The 13,399-nt window shown below is 42.2% G+C and overlaps 1 protein-coding gene across 2 annotated transcripts in view; it reads left to right on the top strand.

Moving 5' to 3' along the window:
* Positions 1-13,399, top strand: part of rabgap1l (RAB GTPase activating protein 1-like) — a 106,915-nt gene that overhangs the window by 58,115 nt on the left and 35,401 nt on the right. For both annotated transcript variants that reach the window (XM_087830280.1, XM_087830279.1), the window contains exons 14-15: positions 5,222-5,335; positions 12,389-12,463. In XM_087830280.1, coding sequence (XP_087686406.1) covers positions 5,222-5,335; positions 12,389-12,463 — 189 coding nt within the window. The remainder of the gene's footprint in view (positions 1-5,221; positions 5,336-12,388; positions 12,464-13,399) is intronic.

Genomic DNA, 13,399 nt, shown 5'->3' with positions numbered 1-13,399 from the left:
AGTGTTAGAGAAAAGGTTTGTCTTGTATTTTTGCATAGTAACACCGTCCTGCTGAAATAGCTTTGCACAGTTGCTCTCTGCACTGAAAATGACAGAAGATGACTCAAATATTTAGGTGGCCATGTGGAGGTGGAGAGGGATAGAAAAGCAAGGAAATGAGGTAGAAAAGAAGACAAAAGAGATCACAGAAAGCAGGAGGAAATAGAGAAAGCAATAGAAGCGAGGTTACAGTGTGAGATGAAGTGGAAAGTACAATATGGAAATAGAAAATGGGAGAAGATAAGCTTGAAAAGCGAACAAAGGAGGAAAGAATTCAAGGAGAGGAGGAAATTGGAGAGAAGAGGAAGAAAGGATATAAACAAGAAAGAAGGACATTAAGCTGCTTAGAGGACGTCCTGCCTTTTTTCTTTTTTTGCTGTTTTTTGAGTAATGAGGCTGTTAATTAGCAGAGGCATGCATGGTTTATTAAATCAAACTGTTTACAACTTTCACTGTCAAGCAGATTCCTGCTGGTCCATGATGATGCTGCAGTGGTAATTACAGTGTCATAAATGGGGTTATTAATCCTGATGCAGTAACTACAAAAATGTTCCATTAATAATGACCCTATAATTATTTTAAAGGTTGTTTTAACAAACGAAGTTGATGTCTAGTCTTTCTGTGACTGTACTTAGAAGACAGAAGGAGTGCAGCATAAAAACACGCTGTTATTAATGTACCCATGTAATCTTAATGCGTTGACATAATTGGTTTAGGCTACACCAGGTCGAGGTATCAAACCTTCACAACTTTGCAGACGTTCCTAAAGAGCAGCATCGTTTTAAATATTTTTCCAGCTTGGTCCCATACCGCCCCCCCCTCCTCTACAGAGCTCATTAAAGCGTCACGCTCGGCTGTGCCGGCGGCTGCCATCAAACGTGTGTGTGGTTCATGTATGTTTGGGCATTTTCACTCATTTAATCGAAGACTGTTGTAGGATCGAGCCTCATAATAAGCAGACAGTTACGATTAGCTCATTGATGACTTTAATTTAGTGTTGTAGTTATAAATTCACTGTAACTGTGTTTCTAGTGATTTTCCAACATTAGCCAACTCATTCTTTGTAGTGAAAGTCTGGCATGACTTTATTCTCTACATTTTAAATTGCAAAAAGGAACGAACATTAAAAAACCATCTGCAGCTCAACAGCTGTATGAAGGTTTGACGCCCCGGGCGACTCGAGGCAGGAGCAAAATCTTTATATAAATAACTGTTTTTATTGTAAACTATTATAGATGGATGAAGTCTGATATTCGGCCCCTGGCCAGTGTTAAACCAAAGCCTTTGCATTTACATAGTAATGCATCATAAATGTTATGATGACACTGCAAACTCTGTTTGCTTTGTTTCGTTTAGTGTTTTAGCACCAGCTTAATGTGTAAGTTAGTCTGTAGGCACTACAGTATATCTGTTGTGCTTGTTGAATCAGCAGCCATCATAAAAACCATTCTAACCAGTATAGAGAGCTGTGCAAATCAGCTCGCACTGTAGAAGACTGCTTTTCTTCTTTGAGGTACTTTCAATTCAAGTCGATTTTTATTGAATTTATACAGCGCCCAATCACAACAGCAGTTGCCTCAAGGTGCTTTATATTGTACAGTAGACCCTACAATCATAGATACAGAGAAAAACCCAACAATCATATGACCCCCTATGAGCAGCACTTTGGCGACAGTGGGAAGGAAAAACTCCCTTTTAACAGGAAGAAACCTCCAGCAGAACCAGGCTCAGAGAGGGGCGGGGCCATCTGCTGTGATTGGTTGGGGTGAGAGAAGGAAGACAGGATAAAGACATGCTGTGGAAGAGAGACAGAGGTTAATAACAGATATGATTCAATGCAGAGAGGTCTGTTAATACATAGTGAGTGAAGAAGAAACACCCAGTGCATCATGGGAATCCCCGGCAGCCTACATCTATTGCAGCATAACTAAGGGAGGATTCAGGGTCACCTGGTCCAGCCCTAACTATATGCTTTAGCAAAAAGGAAAGTTTGAAGCCTAATCTTAAAAGTAGAGATAGTGTCTGTCTCCTGAATCCAAACTGGAAGCTGGTTCCACAGAAGAGGGGCCTGAAAACTGAAGGCTCTGCCTCCCATTCTACTTTTAAATACTCTAGGAACAACAAGTAGGCCTGCAGAACGGGAGCGAAGTGCTCTAATAGGGTGATATGGTACTACAACTTTAGAGATGTTGCACAAATGGAAGAAAGCAGTCTTACATATTTGTTTAATATGTGCGTTGAAGGACATGTCCTGGTCAAAAATGACTCCAAGGTTCCTCACAGTGTTACTGGAGGCCAAGGTAATGCCATCCAGAGTAAGAATCTGGTTAGATACCATATTTCTAAGCTTTTCAGGGCCGAGTACAATAACCTCAGTTTGATCTGAGTTAAGAAGCAGAAAGTTAGCGGCCATCCAGGTCTTTATGTCTTTAAGACATTCCTGCAGTTTAACTAATTGGTGTGTGTTATCTGGCTTCATGGACAGATAGAGCTGGGTGTCATCTGCATAGCAGTGTAAATGTATGCTATGTCTTCTAATGATGCTGCCTAAGGGAAGCATGTATAATGTAAACAGAATTGGTCCTAGCACTGAACCCTGTGGAACTCCATAATTAACCTCAGTGTGTGAAGAGGACTCTCCATTTACATGCACAAACTGGAGTCTATTAGATAGATTCAATTCAATTCAATTCAATTTTATTTATATAGCGCCAAATCACAACAAATGTCGCCTCAAGGCGCTTCATAGATACAGAGAAAAGCCCAACAATCATATGACCCCCTATGAGCAAGCACTTTGGCGACAGTGGGAAGGAAAAACTCCCTTTTAACAGGAAGAAACCTCCGGCAGAACCAGGCTCAGGGAGGGGCGGCCATCTGCTGCGACCGGTTGGGGTGAGAGAAGGAAGACAGGATAAAAGACATGCTGTGGAAGAGAGACAGAGATTAATAACAGATATGATTCAATACAGAGAGGTCTGTTAATACATAGTGAGCGAGAAGGGTGACTGGAAAGGAAAAACTCAATGCATCATGGGAATCCCCCGGCAGCCTACATCTATTGCAGCATAACTAAGGGAGGATTCAGGGTCACCTGGTCCAGCCCTAACTATATGCTTTAGCAAAAAGGAAAGTTTGAAGCCTAATCTTGAAAGTAGAGATAGTGTCTGTCTCCTGAATCCAAACTGGAAGCTGGTTCCACAGAAGAGGGGCCTGAAAACTGAAGGCTCTGCCTCCCATTCTACTTTTAAATACTCTAGGAACAACAAGTAGGCCTGCAGAGCGGGAGCGAAGTGCTCTAATAGGGTGATATGGTACTACAAGGTCATTAAGATAAGATGGGGCCTGATTATTTAAGACCTTGTATGTGAGGAGCAGGATTTTGAATTCAATTCTGGATTTAACAGGAAGCCAATGAAGGGAAGCCAAAACAGGAGAAATCTGCTCTCTCTTTCTAGTCCCTGTCAGTACTCTTGCTGCAGCATTTTGGATTAAATAGATATGATACAAACCACTGCAGCACAGTACCTGTAATATCTACAGCATGTTCTAATCGCTCTAACAGGATATTATGGTCGACAGTATCGAACGCTGCACTGAGGTCTAGAAGGACAAGCACAGAGATGAGTCCACTGTCAGAGGCCATAAGAAGATCATTTGTAACCTTCACTAAAGCTGTTTCTGTGCTGTGATGAGCTCTGAAACCTGACTGAAACTCTTCAAATAAACCATTCCTCTGCAGATGATCTGTTAGCTGTTTGACAACTACTCTTTCAAGGATTTTTGATATGAAAGGAAGGTTGGAGATTGGCCTATAATTAGCTAAGACTGCTGGGTCTAGAGATGGCTTTTTGAGTAAAGGTTTAACTACAGCCAGCTTGAAGGCCTGTGGTACATAGCCGATTATTAGAGATAGTTGATCATATTTAAGATAGAAGAATTAATCAATGGCAGGACTTCTTTGAGCAGTTTTGTAGGAATGGGGTCTAAAAGACACGTTGATGGTTTGGAGGAAGTAATTATTGAAGTTAACTCAGAAAGATCGATTGGAGAAAAAGAGTCTAACTTAACATCAATGGTACTAAGAGTAGCTGTTGATAATATTACATCTGTGAGATGATTATTGGTCATTTTTTCTCTAATGGTTAAAATGTTATTTGTGAAGAAGTTCATGAAGTCATCACTAGTTAACGTTAAAGGGATGGTTGGCTCAACAGAGCTCTGACTGTTTGTCAGCCTGGCTACAGTGCTGAAGAGAAACCTGGGGTTGTTCTTATTTTCTTCAATCAGTGATGAGTAGTAAGCTGTTCTGGCTTTGCGGAGGGCTTTCTTATAAAGCAACAAACTATTTCTCCAGGCTAAATGATGATCCTCTAAATTTGTGACACGCCATTTCCTCTCCAGATTACGAGTCATCTGCTTTAGGGTACGTGTTTGAGAATTATACCACGGAGTCAGGTACTTCTGATTAGAGACCTTAGTTTTCACAGGAGCTACAGTATCCAGAGTCGTACGTAGTGAGGACTCTGGATACTTGAACTTAAAATCTTAACTACTGTCACGAAAGGAAAAGTTTTATTCTTTATTTTTCTCTCTGTTTGTGTCTGTGATGCACACAAATGCACATCAAGGCCGACCGGGCTCAGCGCTGGTTTATCTTCAGCTTACAGTGAGTTGTTGGAGAACACTCTGCTTCCAGTCCTCCCTCGGTTGTGTTTGCAGTGAGAGTGAGAGGGGGGAAGTGACATAGCACGTTGTCTGTGTGTGTCTGCTCGTTTGTGAGTGAGAAGCACATTGCAAAATAAGCAGCCGTGCTCGGTGTGTGTGTGCACTGCAGTGCTGTGGATTAGACGAAGCGACTGGAGCCCGGGGAGGGCTGTTGCAGGAGAAAAGAGGGAAGACTAACACACAAACACAGTGACATGTTGGTTTGTTTCGTACCTGTGAACTGATACTGTCAGTCCTGACTTGAGCACAGTACGTTGCCTCCTTTTCCACTGCATCCACTTCTTTTCCATTTCCAAAAGGAGAAAAGATGAAAATGTCCTGACCTCCTGCATGCTGACCAAGAAAACCCCCCTTTCAATTGTCCTGTACCACAAATGTGATACAGGTTTTTCTGGGGGTATAAACACTTGACTTGGCATACGTGTAAAGAGCATTTATTTCATATATGTTGCAGGACTCGGCACAGGAAAGCGTCATCACCCGTGACATCCACCGCACTTTTCCTGCACACGACTACTTCAAAGACTCTGATGGAGACGGACAGGACTCGCTGTACAAGATCTGCAAGGTGAGCCTGACACGTGACAGTAATAAGATCCAGATGTTATTATTATTATAATAAAATAAGCTCTTGGTTACAGTAGTGTGGTACTTTGCCTTCTTTATGGCAGAATTGTTTTAAGCTAAGAGTTAATTCTTGTGTGTGTGGTAACACTAACCTGTTCCTGGAAGGCCGGCCATCATTTTTAATAATCTCTTTGGTCTGGCATGGCTTAGTAGGAATTAGCTTGGCATTTCAATCTGGCTCCACAGTGTATGATTGACAGTGCACACTGAGGCATCGACACCAACCCTTCCTACACGTGACCTACTGGACATACGCACCACTCTGTGGACACTCATTGATCTTTTCTTCCAATTTCAAAAGTGGAAAAACACAGTGGCTGTTATGTAGGTGGGAGATTTCTTCATATTGCCAATCAAAAATGATTTTTGAGTATGAAAGTCGAGGCGATAAGTAAGCCGTATAATTGCAAAATACTTGAGACTCATTAAGACAACGAGACGAAACGTTGCGGCCTTTGTTCGACGTAATCGGGGATAAACCGCAGAGTTGAAAGGATGTTGGGGCATGCCCTACATGCATGTATTTTTTATACAACAATATAATGTAAGTTCCAAAAGTAATCCAGTAAAAATCTTACCTCCATCCATGCATACATGTAAAATATTTAACAGGGAATAGCCACAAAGGGCACGCCTGTAATACGGCTTTGCCTTCTCTCAGTTAAAATGATAGAGTCCCGGTGGACTTGGGTCCTGAGGTAATTCTCTGTGAAATAACACGGTGCAGACAAAAGCCAAGGTCGTATAAATCCAATCTTAATCTCTGACTGTCCTCTTAGCCTGATTGCAGCTGTGTGCTCATCCAAGATGTTTATGCATAGATGTATTTACCCAACTTTAGTTGTTGTACAAAGACGCAGTTTTTGTAGTTTTACTTCTGGACACCACCACAGGCTTTAGACCTGTGCCCATGTTACATCATCACAAAGGAAGCAGATATAATGTCTGAAGTTGATTCAAAGTGTTGAATTAGGTTCTTATAGCTTCTCAGTGGACTTTAAAATGAAGATTGATTTTCATGGTTATCAAGAACAGTTTGGAGGAGGTGGGGCCATTAAGTCTGTAATCAGGAGGAGTGTTCGTTCATCTAAAGCGGGGGTGTCCAACTCCAGGCCTCGAGGGTGTCCTGCAGGTTTTAGATCTCCCCCTGGGTCAACACACCCGAATCACATGATGAGTTCATCACCAGGCCTCTGGAGAACTTCAGGACATTTAAGGCTACGTCCACACGTACCCGGGTATTTTTGAAAACGCAGATTTTTCTATGCGTTTGCACCTTTCGTCCACACGTAAATGCCGTTTTTTCGGTCACTGAAAACGGAGATTTTTAAAAACTCCGGCCAGGGTGGAGATTTTTGAAAGCTCAGTTTTTGCATTTACGTGTGGACGAGAAAAACGCAGAAAACGCAGAAAACGCAGAAAACGCAGCGTCAAAGGTGTGCGCCTTTTTTGATGTCACACTGTGCGCCACGTTATTGTTTTGGTGAAATGAATTTCTACAATACTGTTACTGTTAATTGTCTCTGCAGTGTTTAAATGCTTACATATACACACACAGTTACTGTCCCTCCACACATACGACTCAGTTCTGCTTCTATGCCCCAGCTTTGTTTACTTTTTCCCACCGAGGCTTCGAGACTTCTGATTGGCCAACATTTCTACACGGATAGGAATATAGCGCCACCTGCTGCTTTGGCATGTTCCTAGCAGCGTTTTCCTTCGTTTTTGGCTTTTACGTGTGGACGGGATTATTTTTTAAAAAACGGAAACGGAAAATCTCTGTTTTCAAAAATACCCGTGTACGTGTGGACGTAGCCTAAATCAGCTGTGTTGGATCAAGGACACGTCTAAAACCTGCAGAACACCAGCCCTCGAGGCCTGGAGTTGGACACCACTCATCTAAACACAGAGGGCATAGAAGTTTGTGCAAACTGTCAGTTAGAAGTCTAAACCTCAGCCTGCCCGACTGAAAATTGTAATTTCCAAATGATTAATGGAAAATTTAGATTTAACAACCTGGTGTGGCGTGTCCAAATAATCGGGCTCTAACTATATATAACCAACAGATGTTTGACAAACACAAAAACAATGGCAGATGACGCTAATGTAAGATGTAACCGAATGGAAGAAAAATTTAGGACAAGTCTCAGAAATGCTCGTCATGCAAAATATCTGACGTTCTTCATGAAACACGTGTTACACGTTACACTTCTCCTGAAGGGCTGTGCTGCAATATAAAGTGGAATCTGAGGTATTTCAGTATTCTGTGAGTTAACATAAAGATTTTCTTGATCTGATTCTTGGTTTAGGTAAATATGAAATGAGTTTAGTTATTTCTGACCACAGAGGAAAATAAGAAGGCTTATCTGAAGCGTACACACTAAATAACGATGTGGATACGGCCTCGTGCTGCACCCACACTGGTATGTTTTGCCTTTAAAATCAAAACTAGGTTTAGAGCGATGAAGAAGAACTCCATGTGTTTTCCTGGCACTGCAGAAGTAGGGTATGGTTGGTCAGCGCTTTGGGAGAACCTGTCAGGAAGGTTTAACATCCAGTCTGGACCCAACTAGGTCAGTGGCGAGCTAGCCTTCATTTGTATGCAAATCCATGTAGATTTGCTGCTGATAAGGTTGGTTGGATCTTCGGGCATGAGCGGGTTACAGGCACAGAGGATCCAGCACAAAGTTTCTCTTCGTCTCTCTATCCTACTCAGTAATAAGCCTAACCTTTATTCTCCAGGGAAGGACGTCGTCTCTCCCTTATCGTCAGTTTCAGTCAGTTTGACTGAAGCTATGATATAACGCCCAACATTTACTGTGTTGCGTTGAGCGTGCCCCCTGGAGAAGTTTGAGCTTAACGAGCTAGTGCTGGGAGTCAAAACTTTCAGGGGAAAGTTAACATGGTAACATGTAAACGTGGCTCATCAGCCAGATTAATGCAGTGTGTTTGTGTGCACGTTTTTCAGGATATTAGTTTTTGTTCGGGTGATCGATCCTCTGATCAGAGTTTGCTCCTCCTCTAAAGTTGCTTCTTACCCGAAATGAGAAAAACAATTTAAACTCATTGGAGCTTCAGACTGTTTGCCAGCAGTGAGGCAACCACACACACATTATGACTTTCATACTATGATTATCAACACATTTCCACCATTATATACTTTACACGTTACAACAGAAAAATCTGCTGGTTCGATATTAGGATTCGAGCACACTTTGTAGACGGCAATAATCCCTCTGATCCTATTATCTGCTCAGGCTAACAAATTTAGATTTCACCCACCAGGACCTCCCCCATCCATCTGTCAGCGTGCACTTCTCCCAGCCGAGTAGGGGACGTGTGAATGCCACACTCCATCAAGCATGTCAGCTTGTAGATTACGCTCCAGACAGCTCCACAAGACTTCCCCATTACCTCCACATCAAACCCCAAATTAGCCGAACCGATCAGCAGTGGAGCTCTGGACGTCCACGCTCATTTTTCAGGTGTGGAAACGGGGCGACAGTCTTTGAACCCAGAGTTTGCTCCTGTAGTCAGTCTCCAGCCAGCGAATGAGCATCCTGCCTAAATATCGGTGGAAGATATTGAACCGTTACCGTCCTTTTGAGTGATTATAAAAAAACAGGTTTAAAGAGTGTTTCGTGGACGTGTAGTTCCCCTCGCGCTTTACCAACCGAGCAGCTGCTTAATCAAGGGGAGCTTACGCAGTTCTGGGGCTGCTGGCCTCTCAAACATTGAGCTTTCATGTCACTTAAGCACGCTTGCTTATAAGCAAAGAGTGCAAGGTGATTGATATTAAAATAGACGCGGTGTTGGGATCACACCTGTGTTAGTACCGGTCTTCCTGTACACCTGTAAGCAAACCAGGATGTAAGCTGTCCAATCGTTCTTTTCGCTCGAGTGTAATTGTTTTAAGTCATTTCTTGCTTACACGGTGAAAAGGCTGTCTATTGGCTCATTAGCATGATTGGTGGGGTGTGTCAGCTACCAACCGTTTAGAGACATTGCCTCTCCCGAATGGTCATCTGAAGGTTATTCTCCTATTCTCACTTTAATAACTAACCAGCCAGCTCTCATATCTACTGTAAGTTTTGCATTTTGTGGAAGAAACACTGAAGAATTTCTTCAGATTTGGCACAAACACTCAAACAGTTCCTGGACAAAGGTCAAAGGTGCACGATGACCTCACATAAGATGTTATTAAGCCATCATGCAAGATTTACAGTAATGGTGAAAGATTTTACATAAATGTAAGATGATAGAGTCATAATTAGGGGAAAGACCTCCATACAACAGTGACTGTAGACGGTGGGTTTTGTTTCTCAGCCTGTGAAATGAGTTTGAGCACTTTTTTGGACAACTCCAGCTGGTTCAGGCTTAATACAATATGACCTTAAATTTGCAGAGCCAGTTTGAAATGACAGTTTTATGCAATCCAGACTGTTATATACTCTGCCCTCGTTTGAGAACAGGCAGGATTCTCATTTGCTCTTAAGTTATTGGTAAATGAAAGAGATTCTACTATTTTAAAGCTGCTCTTGCATTTTGGATGTATAGTGTTAAGTTTGGGGGGTTTAGCTCAGCAAAACTGTAATGCTGAGAGAAACTGTCTCTCAGGACGTGTCTCGTATACATGCTGGTGTTCTGAGGCTAACTGGCACTAAGCTTTGAAGATGAAGTGGTGTGTGATTATTTGTTAAGTGAACCAAATGTTACCAGTCCATGTAGTCACAAGAAACACACTTTTCAGGACAACTCGGTTATACTTCAGTGTCGTCCTGTAGCTCTGCTTATGTGTATTTTAACCTACACTTGTGAGTTTGGTACAACTTCCCCCCTTTTGTCTTTTATTATTTGTGGCATAGATTCAAAAAGGTGCTGGAAACATGATATGATAGCCTCACGTAGTTGTTGCAGATTTCTCAGCTGCAAATCCATCAGATGATTGGTTCATTGTGGTCACATGGGAATGAAGTGGGCAGCAACGATTCTCTGTGGTGTTTAACTGATGTTCAGTAGGGCTGCCACAAACGATTATTTTGAGTCGACTAATCAGATCATCATCCATTGGATGTAAAACGTACAGCTTATTGCAGCAGCATCTGCTCTTATATAACTATCATTAGCTTACAGCTTTAAGTGTTTAAGGTATGTGCTAACTAAAAATAAAGACAAGATGATGGTTTATTAAATTTTAATGAAATCTGCAGATTGTTTCGGTGAAGTTTAATAAACTCCTTGCTATCTAAAATATAACAGGACACCGGAGTAAATTCTCGAGCATCTCACACTTCTGATAATCAGCTGTCTGCTTGACGTTTATTCAGCTGTGTAAAAACTATAACTTTAATCTCAGCCAAACCGATTTACTCAGGAACAAATAAAATACTAAAAAAAGCCAAACAATAACATTTTGAAGTTCTCTAAGTGACTTATATATCATGTTTAACCTGAGTAGCGAAAGACTGCGGTGGGTTTGAAAACGATTAGCCGGGAGTCCGGTGTTCTCACGGCTCTAGTTAGCCTAGCCCCCGGCTAGCTATCGAGCTAGCGGCTAACAGACGTCTCCGAAAACGTCGGAGCGCTTTTGAAAATATGTGGTGTCTTGATAAACTGAGCAGATATTTGAGGTTTACACAGCTACATTCTCGCCTGAAAATATGTTAAACGTTTATTTTGTGACCCAGAAAGAATAACAAGAGTAATATTAAAACTAACTAGCTGCCGCCATTGTTGGAAACTGAGCTGGGCTGCGCTATGAATTCTGGGACACAGCTTCTTCTTCTTCGGGGTTTTAACGGCAGCTGGCATCCTTGTACATGCAGTGCTGCCATCTTCTGTTTCAGTCCGTTATTACACTCTTAAATCCTACTACTTATTCCTGCGTCTTTTGTGATCTTACAAAGCTTCAAACGACGCGTCGACTATTAAATTAGTCGTCGATGATTTTGATTGTCGACGTAATCGTGACTAGTCGACTAATCGTGGCAGCCCTAATGTTCAGTTAGTACTAAGAAAATACACCCCACGCCATCACCAGCCTGAACCGTTGATACAAATCAGGATGGATCCAGTCTTTCATGTTTTCACTCTAAATTGTGACGCTATCATCTGAAGACCAGCCAGCATTTTTCCAGTTTTCTGTTGTCCAGTTTGTGGGTTCCATCGCTGTGAGCTTGCAAAGTTTGGTAATAGATAGCAGTTGTCAGCAGATCTTATTAGGTTTGCCTGATTTACCTGGATAATAAAAGGAAACACGGATTTTTGTTTTTAAGCCTGAATATAAATAAAGTCTTAACCATCCAGCAGTATCACAGAAACCCTCATCACGGCGTCCAGTCGATTGCAAAGATGATATACTCTTATCAGTTTCCAGTGTGTCTGATTAACACCTGGGTGGGTCCAAAATAAGTCAGCTTTTATTTAAAACAAACAGCTAGTTGTTCTGTTAATGCCTTCTCACCGTGGCTGATCGTCACGTTACACAGCACAAACCACATACTCGCATCAAAGGTTAATGGCACTGTGCTACTGTTAAACGTGGCCTCAACAATGCAGATTTTTGCTCAGGCAGCTAACGAGTTTTCACAGGTAAATATTAGATTTTTTCTTTTAGATGCAAGAAAACGTGGTAGATGTTAAAGCTCCAGAAAGAGCTGCACAAAGTCAGAACAGTGAAGTTGCATCGCACTCTGAAAACACTGAATCTGAATGCTGGAAGGTGATGTAGCACCAGACTGACGCTGGTGGCTCAGAACAATGTAAGCTGCTCCATAACACACTGGGCTTGTTCAACTGTGGCTGATGAAGTTGTTTTATGGTTAATGCAAGCAGCAGGCTGCAGCACAGCACAAGAAATGATCTTAATAAAGGTTTTAACACTACGCTGTTGCATTTTGCCTTTTAAGCAAACTGGTTCAGATACTCATGCTGCTGATGGGAGGAACCTAATGGAGCTGGTTTCTGTCTTTTGTCATTTGCTGTTTTCCTGCAGGCCTACTCGGTCTACGATGAGGAAATCGGTTACTGCCAGGGTCAGTCGTTCCTCGCTGCTGTTCTCCTCTTACATGTAAGTAAACGTCTCATCCATCAGCTGTTCACTGTACATCAGATGATCCAACACACCAGTTAGCGCTGTTTGCTAAACACATGCTTGTGCTCATGCATATTCATTTGACTTTTACACAGACTTGTTGTGCATTTGCAAAAGGATTTGCCTCCAGTGTTTCTCCCTGGCTTTTTAGAATAAAAGCTTTCTGTCGCTGCTTAAATGTAACCTTGATTCTCCGACATCTGCAGATGGCACTCAAACAAATGATCAAGGTTAACACGAGCAGCGCGCTCCTGCACCGAGACTTTACTGTCTCTACAAACAGTTTCCTGGCTTGTACAAAGTCTAATAAAGCAGCAGGGTAATATAACACACTGAAGGAGATGATGTGGATGAAGAGGAGTGAGAGAATCGATTCCTTTCACACACTTTCAAGGTCACAAATCCACGTTTATAGTACCTGCATGCTGTGTGTAAAGTCACTTTGCACAAATATTACCTCAAATTTGATGTGAGCAAGTTTTTAGAGGACACATGAAGGACAAACAGTGGAGTTGACACATGGGGTAAGAGAGCTGTGGACGTTTGGTCAAAGTCCAAATGGCGAGGGCAGCAAGGTTAAAGAGGCGTGAGATGTTGTGGGAGAGAGGAGTAGGGATGAGGACGGAGAGATGTGCACAAGAGCTGCACGTTTGTTGAAGGGATGTGAAGGTGAGGAGCTGGCTGCAGAAGGAGGACACAAGGAAAAAGTTATAGAGGAGGAGGAGGCTGTAAAGATAAAGGGGACAGCAGCAGTGTAAGAAAGAGGGGTTACACGGGAGGAGGAGGAGGGAGAGGTTATAGAGGAGATGTCAGGAATATTAATAGAGGCTCAGGTTTACCTGCAGGAGCCCATTCAGTCCCAAACACATACTGTCACTCTGATTAAATATCAGCTCACAGTCTGTGAGAGCG

The sequence above is a fragment of the Neolamprologus brichardi genome, chromosome 17, assembly GCF_056152115.1.
Source record: "Neolamprologus brichardi isolate AB-2024 chromosome 17, ASM5615211v1, whole genome shotgun sequence".
Lineage (NCBI taxonomy): Eukaryota > Metazoa > Chordata > Actinopteri > Cichliformes > Cichlidae > Neolamprologus > Neolamprologus brichardi.
Note: the sequence above shows the minus strand (reverse complement) of the source record. Positions and strands in the feature narration are given on the sequence as shown.